Source organism: Sinocyclocheilus grahami, unplaced genomic scaffold (assembly GCF_001515645.1).
Source record: "Sinocyclocheilus grahami isolate Dianchi unplaced genomic scaffold, SAMN03320097.WGS_v1.1 scaffold359.1, whole genome shotgun sequence".
Classification (NCBI taxonomy): Eukaryota; Metazoa; Chordata; class Actinopteri; order Cypriniformes; family Cyprinidae; genus Sinocyclocheilus; species Sinocyclocheilus grahami.
This window is the reverse complement of record NW_015505538.1, coordinates 329,523-344,522: the sequence shown is the minus strand read 5'-3', so window position 1 is coordinate 344,522 and position 15,000 is coordinate 329,523. Positions and strand designations below refer to the sequence as shown.

Sequence of the window (15,000 nt, the reverse complement as noted above, 5' to 3'; positions counted from 1 at the left end):
AATTAGCTATTGCATCCTAAAATTTTGTTTTAGAATAACTTACGTTTGCAACCATTTTAATAATACTGTTAACAAATAAAAAACCTTACTGAAGGCTTTAGTTACTGAAACGTAGCATAAATCTGCTCCTCTAAATTTAATCTAAAATATATTCTACAGTAATCAAAGTGAAAGTGATGAGACGTGTGGCCAATTATGGTGTCTCATACTCTGAATTTGTGCTCTGCATTTAACCACACACACACAGTAGTGAACACACACACACACATTGTTATGTCGAGTTTTGCACGGACAAGAACCAACATGGTTTGTGTGTGAATACCGGAGTACACTAAAGGACAAATGTCACAAATCTTAAGAGAGGAGGAACCGGTAAAGGGGTTTGGGTTGAGTAACCACTAACAACAGAGGCTTAAACTGAAAACAAAACGATTTTGGAAAGTGTTCTCTTCCCTTTTCCTCTTGTGATCAAACTCCCCCACACAAAAACACAGACAGCGGTTGCAGAAGTGAAGGAACAGGCTTCCAGACACACCTACCAGGATTTCTAATCAGAGCCCGATCGTTCACTACCCATAATCCCTATTATGTAGGCTTGCCGCGATAGATGGTGCTGACGGTGATACCGGAGTTAAGCCGTAACACCGGTTATGTCACTTGTCCACCGCGGCACTGACCCCCACTGTCGTTTTGATTTTTTTATAGTAATAAAAATCATTTAGTTCAGTAAAAGAACTTATTTCCAGTTTTGTATAGGCTACCGATTTAAACTTTATGCAAGTTATTTGTTATTTTATATTAAGCATAGTCTGCCCTATAGCATGGTGTATTTTTATTCGTTTTGTTAATAAAAGTTCTATGTTTTATAAATAGGCTAAAGTGAGTTTGACGTTGTATTTAGTTGTTGCATTCAAGCAATTGACGCCAAACTGCCGCTAATTCGAAAGTGAAAGTAAAATGTGCACGGCGCTTTTACAAGCTATTTAAAAGCGAAGGAAAGCGAGAAAAAGAGGGAAAATTCAAACGAAAAATTGCTTTACGCCGAATTGCCGCTATTTGAAAGTGAAATTAAAATGCGCACGCAGCTTTTACAAGTTATTTAAAAGGGAAGGAAAGCAGGAAAAGAGGGAACGCCCCCGCCCCCGCGGTGATACCGGTATTACCGGTGTTGTCACACGTCGATTAACCGGTGGGAAAATGTCCTCACCGTCACAACCCTAACAAACAGTAGTGAACACACACACACACACACACACACACACACACACACAGAGTAGTGAACACTCACCCGGAGCAGTGTTGCATGTTACTAACGTGGTCAGACAAGGATAAGATACAAGGCATATTTTTATTTCTAAAAAAGTGAATTCTCACCACACAGAGAGCATTAAATCCAAACCAGTTCACAGTTGACTTCAGATGCATTTGCGTGTTTGTCTTCAATATAATCACTGCTCAGAGTCAGATTTATAATGGACACAAAGCTTAAAGACAATGAACAATGAGCAGAAATCACTCAGGATTAAGTTTTCGTAATAAAGCGGTCCAGTTTCAATGAACGGTTGACTGACTAGAATCAAAAACACAACATGACTTCATCTTCTCATTCATGCAGGTTCACATTCAGTGGTTTCACGCGGGATGATTTTGGCATGTTAGGTTTGCAGATGTTTCATATTTCACGTTTTTGAGCTTTACATGAAGACAAACCACTGAATCACACACGGCTCTCAAACATCAACTACTCCGGTCAAAAAGGTCACTTTTGTTAATAAAGGCAGTTAAAACCCAATCAACAAACAAGTGAGCAGTAGTCAGACATTTTCATCCAGATCTGAATAACAGATCTCAGTCAAACAACACTAATTCAAATCAATCTCAATAAAAATACACATACAGTGGTTGGCACATAAAATGAGTCGCTGCGTTGGTCAAACTGCTCTAAACCGTCCCATTACTAAGTAGAGATTTAATTTGGCTCAGTGCTTAAACTAGACTTAACTAATCACCAATGCGGTTAACTTCATCAGAAACTCATGTTAGGATCGAGGAAAGGTACTTGATTGTCTTCTGACCAGCTGTTGGGGGACGATGAAGCTGCGTTATGAAAATACAGAACAGTCAGCAGTCACTCATTAACACACAGGCTGCTTAATCAAACACGGTCCGATTTCTGCGTGCGTTTCTCCACAATCTCACTGTTAGCAGCACTTTAAAAGACCTTCGTTCTTCACATACTGCTACGGATTATACTCCATTTCATAAAATTAAAAAATAATAATAATAATAATTCTTATGCTACTTTTATTTTCGGGGACTTTTATTTTACACTTCCTTCGTTTTTTTTTATTTGTTGTAAAATATTAATGATGTACAATAAAATCCACTTAGTATTATTACCTTTCAAAAATCAAATCAAATTTAAGGGGATTGTATTTATTACATTTCGCCAATAAAACAAAACACACACACAGAAGAGAAATATAATCCCCTAAAATGGAATTACCTTTTACTAACAAAATAAATACATAAAAAAAAAAAATATATATATATAAGAAATTAAAAATAAACCCCCCCTTAAATATATATTTTATTTTTATTACATTTCAATAATAAAATAACAAAATAAAATACGAAATAAAAAATAAAATCCCCTTAAATAATACCTTGCAAAAATAAAATGCAATTCAATAAAAAATCAAGTAAAAGGGGGATATATATATATATATTCAAGCAATATATTAAGTAGATTTCTGTCATCATTTACTCAAGAATGTATTTCTTCTGAGCAGAATATTCACACAATACTTGCATTCAGTGAAAGGGAATCAGGACGAGTGTCTCATCATACAGAGCTCGTCTCATGGACGACTGCTTTTCAAAGACTGCTTGTCTTTCTGCAGTTTGACAGCATCCGTCCCCATTCACTCCCTTTGAAAGAAGTCATATTCATATTCAAGTTCATCTTCTTTAATATACTGCTCTTTGTCTGTTGAAAGCATGTGATGCATAAATGAATCTTATCTGAGGAGCTGCATTAACTGAGATTCCTCTGACAGATGACGCGAAACTAAGACAGCTAACCAACCCAGGCTGAAGACACCAAGACTAACTGCTGGATTCATCGCATTCTTTATTCATCAAAAAAATTAAAAAAATTAATTAAAATGAATATAATAATAATAATATAGCATAAAAGAGCACAACATTTCAAATACATTTTTTATTACCTTTTAATTAATAAATAACAATTCATTAATCCATTAAAATATAATCACACAAAAATAAAAAAAATAACAAAATAAAATTACATATTATTAAGGTATTTTAGGAGATTTTTTCTTTTATTTTGTGTTATTTTATTTTTGAAAGGTGATTATATTTAAGGGGATTTACATTTTTCATTATTTTTTCAATTAAACTTCAATTATTTTTTTATATTTTCTTCAATTGTTTTGTAATGGTTTAATAATTTTTGCATTGTTAAAAAGGTATTTTGGGGGGATATTTTATTTTGTGTTATTTTATTATTGAAAGGTAATTGTAGGGGATTTACTTTTTTCATTTATTGGTCATTTTATATTTTCTTAATTTTATTTTATATCTTTTAAAAATATTATGAAAATATAAAATTACAATTATGAAAAAAAACTAATCCTCTTAAATATAATTACCTTTCAAAACTAAAATAACAAGATAAAACAAAATGAAAAATCTCCTAAAATATATTTTTAATAACACAAACAATTATTACAATTACAAAACAATGATTTTTTGTTTTATTTTACTATTGAAAAATACTTATATTTTATGGGATTTTATTTTTATTATTGTTATAAATATTTGTATTATTGGAAGGCATTTTAGAGGATTATTTTCTTTTATGTTATTTTATTATTGACAAGTAATTATATTTAATATTTCTATAAAAATGGAATTATAAACTAATAAATTAATTGACATTTTTGAATCCTCTTTAAAAAAAACGTTCAATAATAAAACAAAATAAACACAAAATAACAAAAATAAACTTTAAAATGAACAATTAATGGAAAACAATTTAACCCCCTTAAATATCATTACCTTTCAAAAATAAAATAAAAGGAGAGAAATATATATAAGTAGAATTCTGTGATCATTTATTCAGACTTGAGCGGAGTATTTAAGGGCAGCGTCCGGTGTCAGACAGTGATTACTGATGTGCTGATGTTACCGGTCCGTGTTGAAGCAGCATGGAGATTGAAGCTGTAGTTGTCACTCCTCCAGCGCCTGCAGGATATCCGCCACAGACTCCACCACGTAATCAGGCGCACAGTGCTTCTGCTGCGGCTCCTGGCTGTCTCTGAACGCGAGCGCCTCCTGCAGCGTGGAGACGCCCGTCAGCGTGAGCACCGTCGCCAGGCCGCAGTTGCTGCCGAACAGAACGTCCGTCTCCAGCCGGTCTCCGATCATCAGCGAGCGCGCCGGGTCCAGACCGAACTGACTGGAGATGCAGTCGAACATGAAGCGGCTGGGCTTCCCGATGACCGTGGCCTTCCTGCTGCTGGCCGTCTCCAGAGCCGCCGTGAGGCTGCCGGACCCTGCGGCACATTCACTGTGCATCACTGAATGACCCGACAATGTGTTTGACAGAGAGCTTCTAGAGTCACTCAACTCAGACAGCATCACAAGAACAATTCAGCAAAACTACAGCTTCAAACGCTTGACTAGGGCTGCAAGATTAATCGAATTCTGTAATCAGCAGGAAATCATCATCACGTGCTTTCAGATGGAGCAGCATTTACTACACATAGTCGTAGCTCATCGACAAGTTACACAAAAAATAAATAAATTCGCAGACGATTTTATTGCGTGATTCTGAAATTGACGAAATCGTTGGCGATAATGACAGCTGTTTGCATAGCTTCTCGGTGAACTACGGCTCTGTGTAGCAAATGCTGCTCCATCTGAAAGCACGTGAAAATACCACATTTAATAACATATTTTTACTCCAAACTCGCTTCATAACGTCAGTCGAGTGTTTGAAATAAATCCTTCTGTGAGATGATGTGGCTTCTTACACAGAATAAGGCACGCAACATATTTCATAGTATTTAAGCAGTGATAAAGGCATTGCATTATAAATATACTTTATTTTAATGAAATTATAATAATAAGAACTCAGATAAACCGTATATTGCCGTAGTGGTGTGTTTATTAGTCACGCTGAATCAATGAAAGCAGTTGAATCTTCTGTTTATTTCTTCTGCGAGGCGTATTTGGAGTTTCTCTGGCCTTTGGATGGAGATTTACTGCTGATCACAGAACCGTGCTTCACTGAAAGATACTCATGACAATCGCAGCTTCTGTCGAATCGCCATCTCGATTCCATTTCGATTTATCGTGCAGCCCTACGCTTCACATTTGATAGACTTTAGATGGAATGAAACCTCTTGAAAAACAAGTCCACGTCACATTTCACATCAAAATCAAAAATTAATTTTTAGGTTTAAACGCTTTAAATTTCCCAGTTTTTTTCTATAACCTTTTCTAGTAGTTTGTTATGATACTAGAACAGATGTACGTTTCCAGGACTGTGGGAACCAAATGTTTTGCTTGAAGAAATTGTTTGCATCGTGTATTTTACATTAGTGTAATTAAAAAAAAAGATTTAATTGATGCTGATTTTAATGAGAAAAAAAAAAGTTACTGCATTACAGTTATGAGTTTTGGTGGAGACCGTGTAATTGCCATGAAAATGATTTAAGAACGCAGAAAAATTGTAATAGTCCTAAAATAGTATTAAGCACATTTACACCCAAAACTCTCATTATTGTCATTTTAAAAAAAGTCTTTGATGATTTTAATTTAAAAAAAATAAATAAATAAAATAAATTATACATATACACATACAGTATCTCACAGAAGTGAGTACACCCCTCACATTTTTGTAAATATTTTATTATAACTTTTCATGTGACAACACTGAAGAAATGACACTTTGCTACAATGTAAAGTAGTGAGTGTACAGCTTGTATAACAGCGTAAATTTGCTGTCCCCTCAAAATAACTCAACACACAGCCATTAATGTCTAAACTGCTGGCCACAAAAGTGAGTACACCCCTAAGTGAAAATGTCCAAATTGGGCCCAATTAGCCATTTTCTCTCCCCGGTGTCATGTGACTCATTAGTGTTACAAGGTTGCATAAAAATATTTTATTATAAATCTTTTATTTATTTATACTCAACTCAATGAGTTGGTGGAGAAAGTGTTGAAATGACATTAAAATAATGTCAGAAAGTGGAAAGTCGTAAAAACCTTAAAATAGGCTTTATTTTCTTTCCCAAAAAAACAAACAAATCTTGACTGATATTTGTAAGGTTTTATTTTGCTTTAAGAAATATGCATAGTGTACTTTAATGCACATTTTAAAAAATGTCTTTAAATTTATGCTGCTGATTTTAATGAACGAGAAAACAGATGTAATGCTTCAGAACAGCTTTTTTTCACATTTGTAAGGTTTTCCAGAACTTGAGGAACTGATCTGCATTTGCACGATTACACCCAAAACTCTCATCTGGGAGCAAACCATAGCATCACAACACATCTTCAGTTTAAATCGCAAGCTGTACCACTCCATATCAGCCTCGTTTATGTTTCTCACTTTTGGTTTTGAGGTGAAATGTGACCCGGACACGTGCACATTCTTTACTTGTGAGTTTAATAAGAAGATGCATCTCACAAAGCTTCAGAGGAGCTGATAGAGAGTCGGCAGCCCTACCTGGGGTGACCCTGCCTCCTCTCAGCGGGTGCCAGGGGTCCGGGTCAGTGGCCAGGAACAGGCACTCGGAGCTCTGCAGGTAGCAGCAGGCTTTGGCGAGCTTCATGAAGGTGAAGTTCTCGTCGTATCCCACCAGCACCGCCTTCACATCCGGGTCCAGCGGGCAGGTGTAGATGCTGGCGCCCGGCTCCGCGTCCCCCTCCTCCGCCACCGGCACCCCGGCGTCCCGCAGCTCCTTCATCACCCCGCCGCAGCCGATCACGTACACCTTCCCCTGCAGCCGCGCCACATCGCGCAGGTACGCGGCGGAGCAGTACGCCGAGCTGAAGATCTCCTCCTCCGCGACGTCCGCGAAGCCGAGGCGGCTGAACTTCTGCACGTAGTTCTCCCGCGGCCTGGTGCAGTTGTTGGTAACGAAGAACACGCGTTTGCCGCGCTGCTTGAGCAGACTGACCACCTCCGGAGCTCCGGTAACGGCCGTTTCTCCGTTCCAGACGACGCCGTCGCAGTCGAACAGCACGTTGTGTTTGGCGTCCAGCAGGTCCCGGATCTGAGCGCCGCGGAGCGTCACGCAACCGCCGCCGCCGCCTGCCATCCTGCCGGCTTGAGCTCCTATGATGGAAAACGACGAACTGCGTCTGTTTATTTAAACGCGCTGAGGACCGCCGTTAGTTAACGGTTTTAGTGGAATGAACGGAGAACCGAACGCGACGCGTCCATCTCAGACGCGAGCCAATCACGTTTTAGGATCTTGCAAAGGGCACGCCTACTCCTAAGCGTCCTCCAATCAGAAAGCGAGCAGACATAGCTGATTAATATGAAACAAGGATTCTGAAGTGGGCGGGGCTTAGAGGCCCAGAGGTCATCTCTAATTGGCCAGGTGCGATGGGTCTAATCAATAAGTTTGCATATTTTATAGATTGTACAGTTTGGTATCAGATTGTACCTTTTTAAGAGAGAATATCAAATCTATATTAATAGGTATATTTATAATAAAAATAGTATATTTAAAAAATAGTATAAAAAATGTATTTCTTTCTTTAACATTTATATTTATAATACTATCCTCCTGAGAAAAATTTTGTGATTTTTTTTTTTTTTTTTTTTTTTTTGTCATTACATTGGGTGGAGCATAAGAAACAAATTGAGAAAAACATTTTTAAAAATATATATTTTATTCATATTTTATTTTATGTCCTTTGTAGAGGATGCCAGGACTAAGTTACTCAACAACAACAACAACAACAAAAGACATTAAAAAGGCATGTATATGCAAAAACAATGTTTTTTTTAATTATCATTCACCAGTCAGTTTTTAGGTTTCAGGCTATTTTTAGCCAAACTTTGTACAAAGATGATTCTCAACTATGTTATGAAAGATATAACAGAATGATTTGATATAATTTTGTACTTTATGGAATATGTGTGTAAAAATGTCCATAAATTGGTATTCACATTCTATACAATGTATCCATACATTGCATCTAATTTGCATATTAATGTGTTCTTGGGGCAAACCATAATGAAAAAAGAAGTGTAATAATGGGAGTAATTCCTTGGCAACATTTTCATAAGAATATCTCATATTTCATGAATATTGATCTATAATTTCTTTCCCTATTAACTTGTGATTAACATGGTGTCCTCTTCAGTAGACATGCATGCAAATTATGCCATTTTGCAACAAAAAGTCATATTGCGCTTTGAAACCCCATCACATTTTTCTGAGGTGTTTATTTGGGACAATTTGAAAAATAGCCAGATTTAAATGATAATTACCCTAAGAGTGCTACATTTGGTCATTCTGTCAATATCAGTCATATTTAAAGACCAAGGAGATTTATGATGATCTCTATGATGATGCTTATGATCTCTAAAAAGCCCTGAATGAAGGGCTTTCGCTAAAATATGAAATATTTCACTAGAAATTCACTAAAATATAATGTCCTCTAAAGAGGACAAAAGTCTGCCTGGGTCCCAGGAGGATATAATACTATTCTACTATATATTATATTTTTGTTAATTATTAATTTATAAAAGGATAGGAATTGGAGTTTGCCCTCTCGGACTAGTTGTATCAGTCAGAGAAGATAACAGCGATCCAGAGAGAACAATGTTCAAATCTAAAGCATGTCGAAATTATTTTTATTATGTGTTGCGGCAATTTTCTATTTCAAAACGGCAAGAGGCAGAAAGTCTTTTGAATCTTTATTTGTTGCATGAAAGGTCAACAGTCTTACAGGTTTGCTGCAGAGTGCGACATTCATCCAATCATAATGCACACTCAAGATATGTGTCCATTTAAGATATCCAACGATGTCCCCTACATGTGTTTCTAAGTATTTAATGCAAATTATTGTCATAGAAGCTATGTATAAAATAGCATTTCTCATCTCACACGTGTCTTGCACATAATATTTAATGCATTTAGCAGACGCTTATATCCAAAGCGACTTACAATGCATTCAGGAATCGAACCCTCGGCCTTATGTGCTGCTAATGCAATGCTCTACCACTGAGCCACAGGACCATACACACATTAAATAGATGTCCTGTTATCTCTCAGCTCATCAAAAACTCAAGCATATTGATTAAGCATTCTATAGTAGAGCACAGAAAACAAAGCAAATAATAATAAGATAGAGTAATACAATTTCCTCCAAATTATGAAAGCAAATGATGAAAGTCTCCCAGACGCAGGGTGGCGGTAATGTAAAATAGCGTCTGAGCATCTAATTTGCATATTAATGTGTTCTTGGGGCAAACCATAATGAAAAAAGAAGTGTAATAATGGGAGTAATTCCTTGGCAACATTTTCATAAGAATATCTCATATTTCATGAATATTGATCTATAATTTCTTTCCCTATTAACTTGTGATTAACATGGTGTCCTCTTCAGTAGACATGCATGCAAATTATGCCATTTTGCAACAAAAAGTCATATTGCGCTTTGAAACCCCATCACATTTTTCTGAGGTGTTTATTTAGGACAATTTGAAAAATAGCCAGATTTAAATGATAATTACCCTAAGAGTGCTACATTTGGTCATTCTGTCAATATCAGTCATATTTAAAGACCAAGGAGGTTTATGATGATCTCTATGATGATGCTTATGATCTCTAAAAAGCCCTGAATGAAGGGCTTTCGCTAAAATATGAAATATTTCACTAGAAATTCACTAAAATATAATGTCCTCTAAAGAGGACAAAAGTCTGCCTGGGTCCCAGGAGGATATAATACTATTCTACTATATATTATATTTTTGTTAATTATTAATTTATAAAAGGATAGGAATTGGAGTTTGCCCTCTCGGACTAGTTGTATCAGTCAGAGAAGATAACAGCGATCCAGAGAGAACAATGTTCAAATCTAAAGCATGTCGAAATTATTTTTATTATGTGTTGCGGCAATTTTCTATTTCAAAACGGCAAGAGGCAGAAAGTCTTTTGAATCTTTATTTGTTGCATGAAAGGTCAACAGTCTTACAGGTTTGCTGCAGAGTGCGACATTCATCCAATCATAATGCACACTCAAGATATGTGTCCATTTAAGATATCCAACGATGTCCCCTACATGTGTTTCTAAGTATTTAATGCAAATTATTGTCATAGAAGCTATGTATAAAATAGCATTTCTCATCTCACACGTGTCTTGCACATAATATTTAATGCATTTAGCAGACGCTTATATCCAAAGCGACTTACAATGCATTCAGGAATCGAACCCTCGGCCTTATGTGCTGCTAATGCAATGCTCTACCACTGAGCCACAGGACCATACACACATTAAATAGATGTCCTGTTATCTCTCAGCTCATCAAAAACTCAAGCATATTGATTAAGCATTCTATAGTAGAGCACAGAAAACAAAGCAAATAATAATAAGATAGAGTAATACAATTTCCTCCAAATTATGAAAGCAAATGATGAAAGTCTCCCAGACGCAGGGTGGCGGTAATGTAAAATAGCGTCTGATTCACTTTCAGAGAATCGGTTCACTTCATTGAACAGGTTCTCTGATTCACGTTCAGCGAATCGGTTCACTTCATTGAACAGGTTCACAGAAGCCCCGCGCCAAATTTAACGTCTTATTTGTGCACCTGAACAAACAAGTAGTTACATACCACCGTTTAACCACCATATTTCCGAATACATCTGATTGAAAATGAAAAGTGTTTTCGCTAAGAGTCGAGTGATTCAATCGAATCGGTTCGACCGAATCCTCAATACGATTCTCATTCGCGAATCACTAGTGCAGGAAGGCGAGAGTTCAAGTTGTTTGACTTGCACATGCAGCTCTGATGTAAACGAATATTATGTTTAAAGCTCTTTTTAAAGCGTGGAAATCCTACAGGCACAGATTTGTCCCCTGGATAGCGTTAAATCTGCAGAAAAATGAGAGGTATAGTTCGGTTTGTGCTCCGGCAAACATAGCAATGCTCAGATTGACTGAGTGCAGTGTTGTTGTTTCCCCAGAACTCTTCGTCAGGTGAAGGATCCGGCGCGAGATAAGTTAGTCGAGGATGAGAAGGTGTTCGGATCTCTCGTGTGTTTATTCACTGAACTCCTGAAAAACGATCTGAAGGATCAAAGCGAGCTGCTCCGGTTCCTCTCTCAGTCGAAACGCGACAAGTACACTAATGTTCAGAATGGAGCACGCGATGCTCCCTGCGCACTCGCACTGAACGCTCTGGGCTTCCGGCTCGAGCGGAAGCGCAGCTCTCTGCAGTTGGCGGGAAGCGGCGTGTTTGTTACGCAGGGACACGTGCCGGAAGGAAGTATTGTAGCAATGTATCCAGGTGTAACACTTCAGTCATCTTATATAAATAAATAATCATTTCAAACACTTATTTGAACAATACTAACATTACTTGTATAACTATTATTAATAGTAATATTAATTATTTAGTCATTTATTAGCCACTTACAAATGAGGACAACAGAAGCTAAAAACAGATCCAAAACTAAAAGCTAAAACTTTATAAATGCTACCTATACACATTGAAAAAATTAAGAAATTAAATAAAAATGACAAATGCATACAACAACATTTCAAAACTGAACATTTAGATGAAAAACAAAAAAATAAAGCTAAAAACAATTCAAAATATTAAAGAACAACAGGTTTGAGAATATAATAATGATTTGATACGCATTTATAAATTCAGTATATATATTATTTCATGTGCATGTAGTTTGTTGAAGTATTAAAATTCAATCAAACTTAATAAAAGACCTATACAGACATAATAAATTCAGACTTAATTTAACTAAAATTAAAATAAATAACAAATACAAATATTACAAATCACACGACAGTAGTTGTTCAGTAATCCTAAAAATATATGAATAAAATAAAAAAATATATTTAATTATATATACGATTAATGTTATTACTGGGGTTTTTTTTTTTTAAATAGTTATTTGTTTTTAGTAGTGATTAATGCATGATTCCTAAAAAAAATCATTTGTAGGAATTTTTTGCGTACATCTCTAATGCAATTTCATGCTTGTGATTAAACAATGTATTCAGTTATACTTTATGACGTCGTGTGTCACTGTAACTTAACAATAATAAATAATACATAAGAATATTTAAATATTATTTAATGCATTCTTAATAATGACGATAATGACTAATATTATTAAACCATATATAAATATTATAAAACATTTTTTATATTATTATAAATAATTATTATTAATGATACTACTAGTAATAATTTATTTACTTAGTAGTAGTAATATTTTTTATATATATATATATAATTCATATTATTACAGTTTTAAACACTATTGCTGACAAATAGTAAATTTCTTTAGTAGATGCGAATTAATTATTTATACTATTTATAATTATTTTTATTTATAATTAATTAATATTACCAATGATAATAATACTTATTAATATAAACAACAATATTTAATAATAATATAACAATAATAATATTTTATTATTGTTAAGTTTTAATATATAATAATAATATATTAACAGTATTATTTTTATATATTACATTATAAATAATAATTATTATTAATAATAATAATAATAATACAGTGGGTATAGAAAAGAATCACCCTCCTTTAAAATAATCACAGTTTGTTGCTTTGGAACCTGAAATGAAGACGGACAGTTTCTCTTTTATCCAGCTGTATTTAATCTGTGCAACTTATCTAAAAGATATCAGATATAAACACCAAAATGTCAGAAAAAACCCCAGAAATAAACGATGTATATGTATTATAATAGTATAGTATAATATAATAATAATTATTATTAAATAATATATAAAAATACATAATAATAATTATTATTAGTAGTATTAATAATAATAATATTATAATATTATTATTAAATTTGTTTCATATTACAGTTTTAAAAATATACATTGGTGATAAATAGTACATTTATTTAGCTCGTTTCACATAATTATTATGAATTGTATGTACATCTCATGCAGTTTCGTGCTATTAAAGGTGAGGCTAATAGCACTGTCCTGTAGTCTTCCTCAGTTATTAATATCTAAATGTAATTTACTCTTTTAATTGACTTCTGTCTGTCATAAATATTAATGTTGGTTTATACTCTTCTGATTCATCATAAGAACGCTGTTGTGATGTTCTTCTTTCACAGGAACCATCTATCAGGCGGATGAGCCCATCTTCTTCCAGTCGATCAGAAATCCGTTTGTATTCCGATGCATCGACGGCGTTTTGATCGATGGCAACGACAGAGCGATCTCTAAGATAGTGTACCGGTGAGTGAGCGGCAGCACTCACAGCGCATTATGAGTGCAGAGCATTCAGACACAAATCTAACGTCTTGACTGATGAACAGATCGTGTAGCGGACGGGACCGATTTGGCCCCTTCTGTCTGAGTGACTGCTCCTGGCTGACCTCTGACCCTGTGAACCCTCTCGCCGTGGGACAGTATGTCAACAACTGCTCTAACGGTCAGTCAAGTTGGACCACTACAAGTTACCATCCACAGTTCTGACCAGTGTTGGGGAAAGTTACTTTTAAAAGTAATGCATTACAATATTGCGTTACTCCATAAAAAAGTAACTACCGTATTGACCCGAATATAAGACAATGTTTTTTTCTTGGAAATGCGTCTGACAAAACGCGGTCGTCTTATATTCAGGGTCTAGACTTTGACATGTCAATAATACACACACAACAATAGGTGGCGCCAAATACCCATAAAACGAGTGTGCCGTGAAATACGTAATGTAACGTGTGTTGTAAAGATCGCGAGTAAAAGCTAAAGAGAAAGAAAAGCTTACAGCTGCATGAGTCGTGACGGTCACGTTAGCCTGATGCGACCAAACTCTCTTTGTGATTTTAAAACGTAAGACAGTACCCAGATTTGAAGACTACAGTAAGATTTAACTTCTACTGTTAATAAGATTTTGGTAGGCTACTATTAGATGGATAGCCTAAATGTCCTAATTCAGATGGAATTTTTTTAATGGTACATCAAAAAGTGTATATTTTTTAAATGTGATTGTTGGTACATTTGACCAGTTTTTACCATACTTTCAAAACAAAAATTTAAATAGGAAAAATATGCAATATGAAAATAATTGAAGACAAAATGTGTTTTACTGAGAAAAAACAAGATTTGCTTTTTAAAAAGCCTTTTTCTTAAAGGTACATCTGGAAAAAGGGGGTCGTCTTATATTCGGGCCAATACGGTAATTACGTTACTTAGTTACTTTTTATGGAAAGTAATGCGTTACTTTACTTTTTAAATCTGGACAGGGCTTGCTTGTTTGTTTTTAAAATAAAAAAGTTCTATTTTTGGCAAATATAAAAGCCTTTTCACACCAAAAGTGAAATGAATGAGCCTCAGGCTGAAGGGAAAGTACAGTAGAATGCAGAAGAAATATCAACACACTTCAACAATAAGCAAAGACACAAATGTTTGTCTAGAGTAATTTGTGCTTATTAGTACGCTTGAACTGGATCATCGAAGCTCAGAAGCAAATAGAATGGGATTAAATACATAAAGGATATTTGTGTTGTTTAACATTTAATTATTGCAGGTTTGCGTCATATTCTGAGTTGCATTACTTTTATTCATTTTGAGGAATACTGAATCAGTTTTTTTTTTTTTGTTAGTGAGATGAATTAATGCATATTCATATTTATTTTAGAACTACAGTAACATCTGATTTCTCTCAACATGGGGACAGGAGAGCTGTCAGTCAATAAATTGGAAAAAAAAGTAACT

General features: G+C 35.0%; 2 protein-coding genes across 4 annotated transcripts in view; one reads left to right on the top strand and one right to left on the bottom strand.

Annotated features, from left to right (window-relative positions):
* Positions 1-4,081: 4,081 nt before the first annotated feature.
* pdxp (pyridoxal (pyridoxine, vitamin B6) phosphatase) lies at positions 4,082-7,531 on the bottom strand. Its single transcript, XM_016229897.1, has 2 exons — positions 6,763-7,531; positions 4,082-4,580 (listed from the first exon to the last, which is right to left on the bottom strand). The coding sequence occupies exons 1-2, from the start codon at positions 7,355-7,357 to the stop codon at positions 4,255-4,257; spliced, it is 921 nt and encodes a 306-aa protein (XP_016085383.1). The 5' UTR covers positions 7,358-7,531; the 3' UTR covers positions 4,082-4,254.
* Positions 7,532-10,174: 2,643 nt separating this feature from the next.
* Positions 10,175-15,000, top strand: part of setd9 (SET domain containing 9) — a 5,711-nt gene continuing 885 nt past the window's right edge. Inside the window, exons 1-5 of one of the 3 annotated variants that reach the window (XM_016229900.1) lie at positions 10,175-10,774; positions 10,820-11,165; positions 11,240-11,562; positions 13,398-13,515; positions 13,602-13,717. In XM_016229900.1, coding sequence (XP_016085386.1) covers positions 11,080-11,165; positions 11,240-11,562; positions 13,398-13,515; positions 13,602-13,717 — 643 coding nt within the window. In that variant the 5' untranslated portion in view covers positions 10,175-10,774; positions 10,820-11,079. Of the gene's footprint in view, positions 11,166-11,239; positions 11,563-13,397; positions 13,522-13,601; positions 13,718-15,000 lie in introns of all 3 variants that reach the window. The other 2 variants (XM_016229898.1, XM_016229899.1) reach the window with 2 other exon arrangements.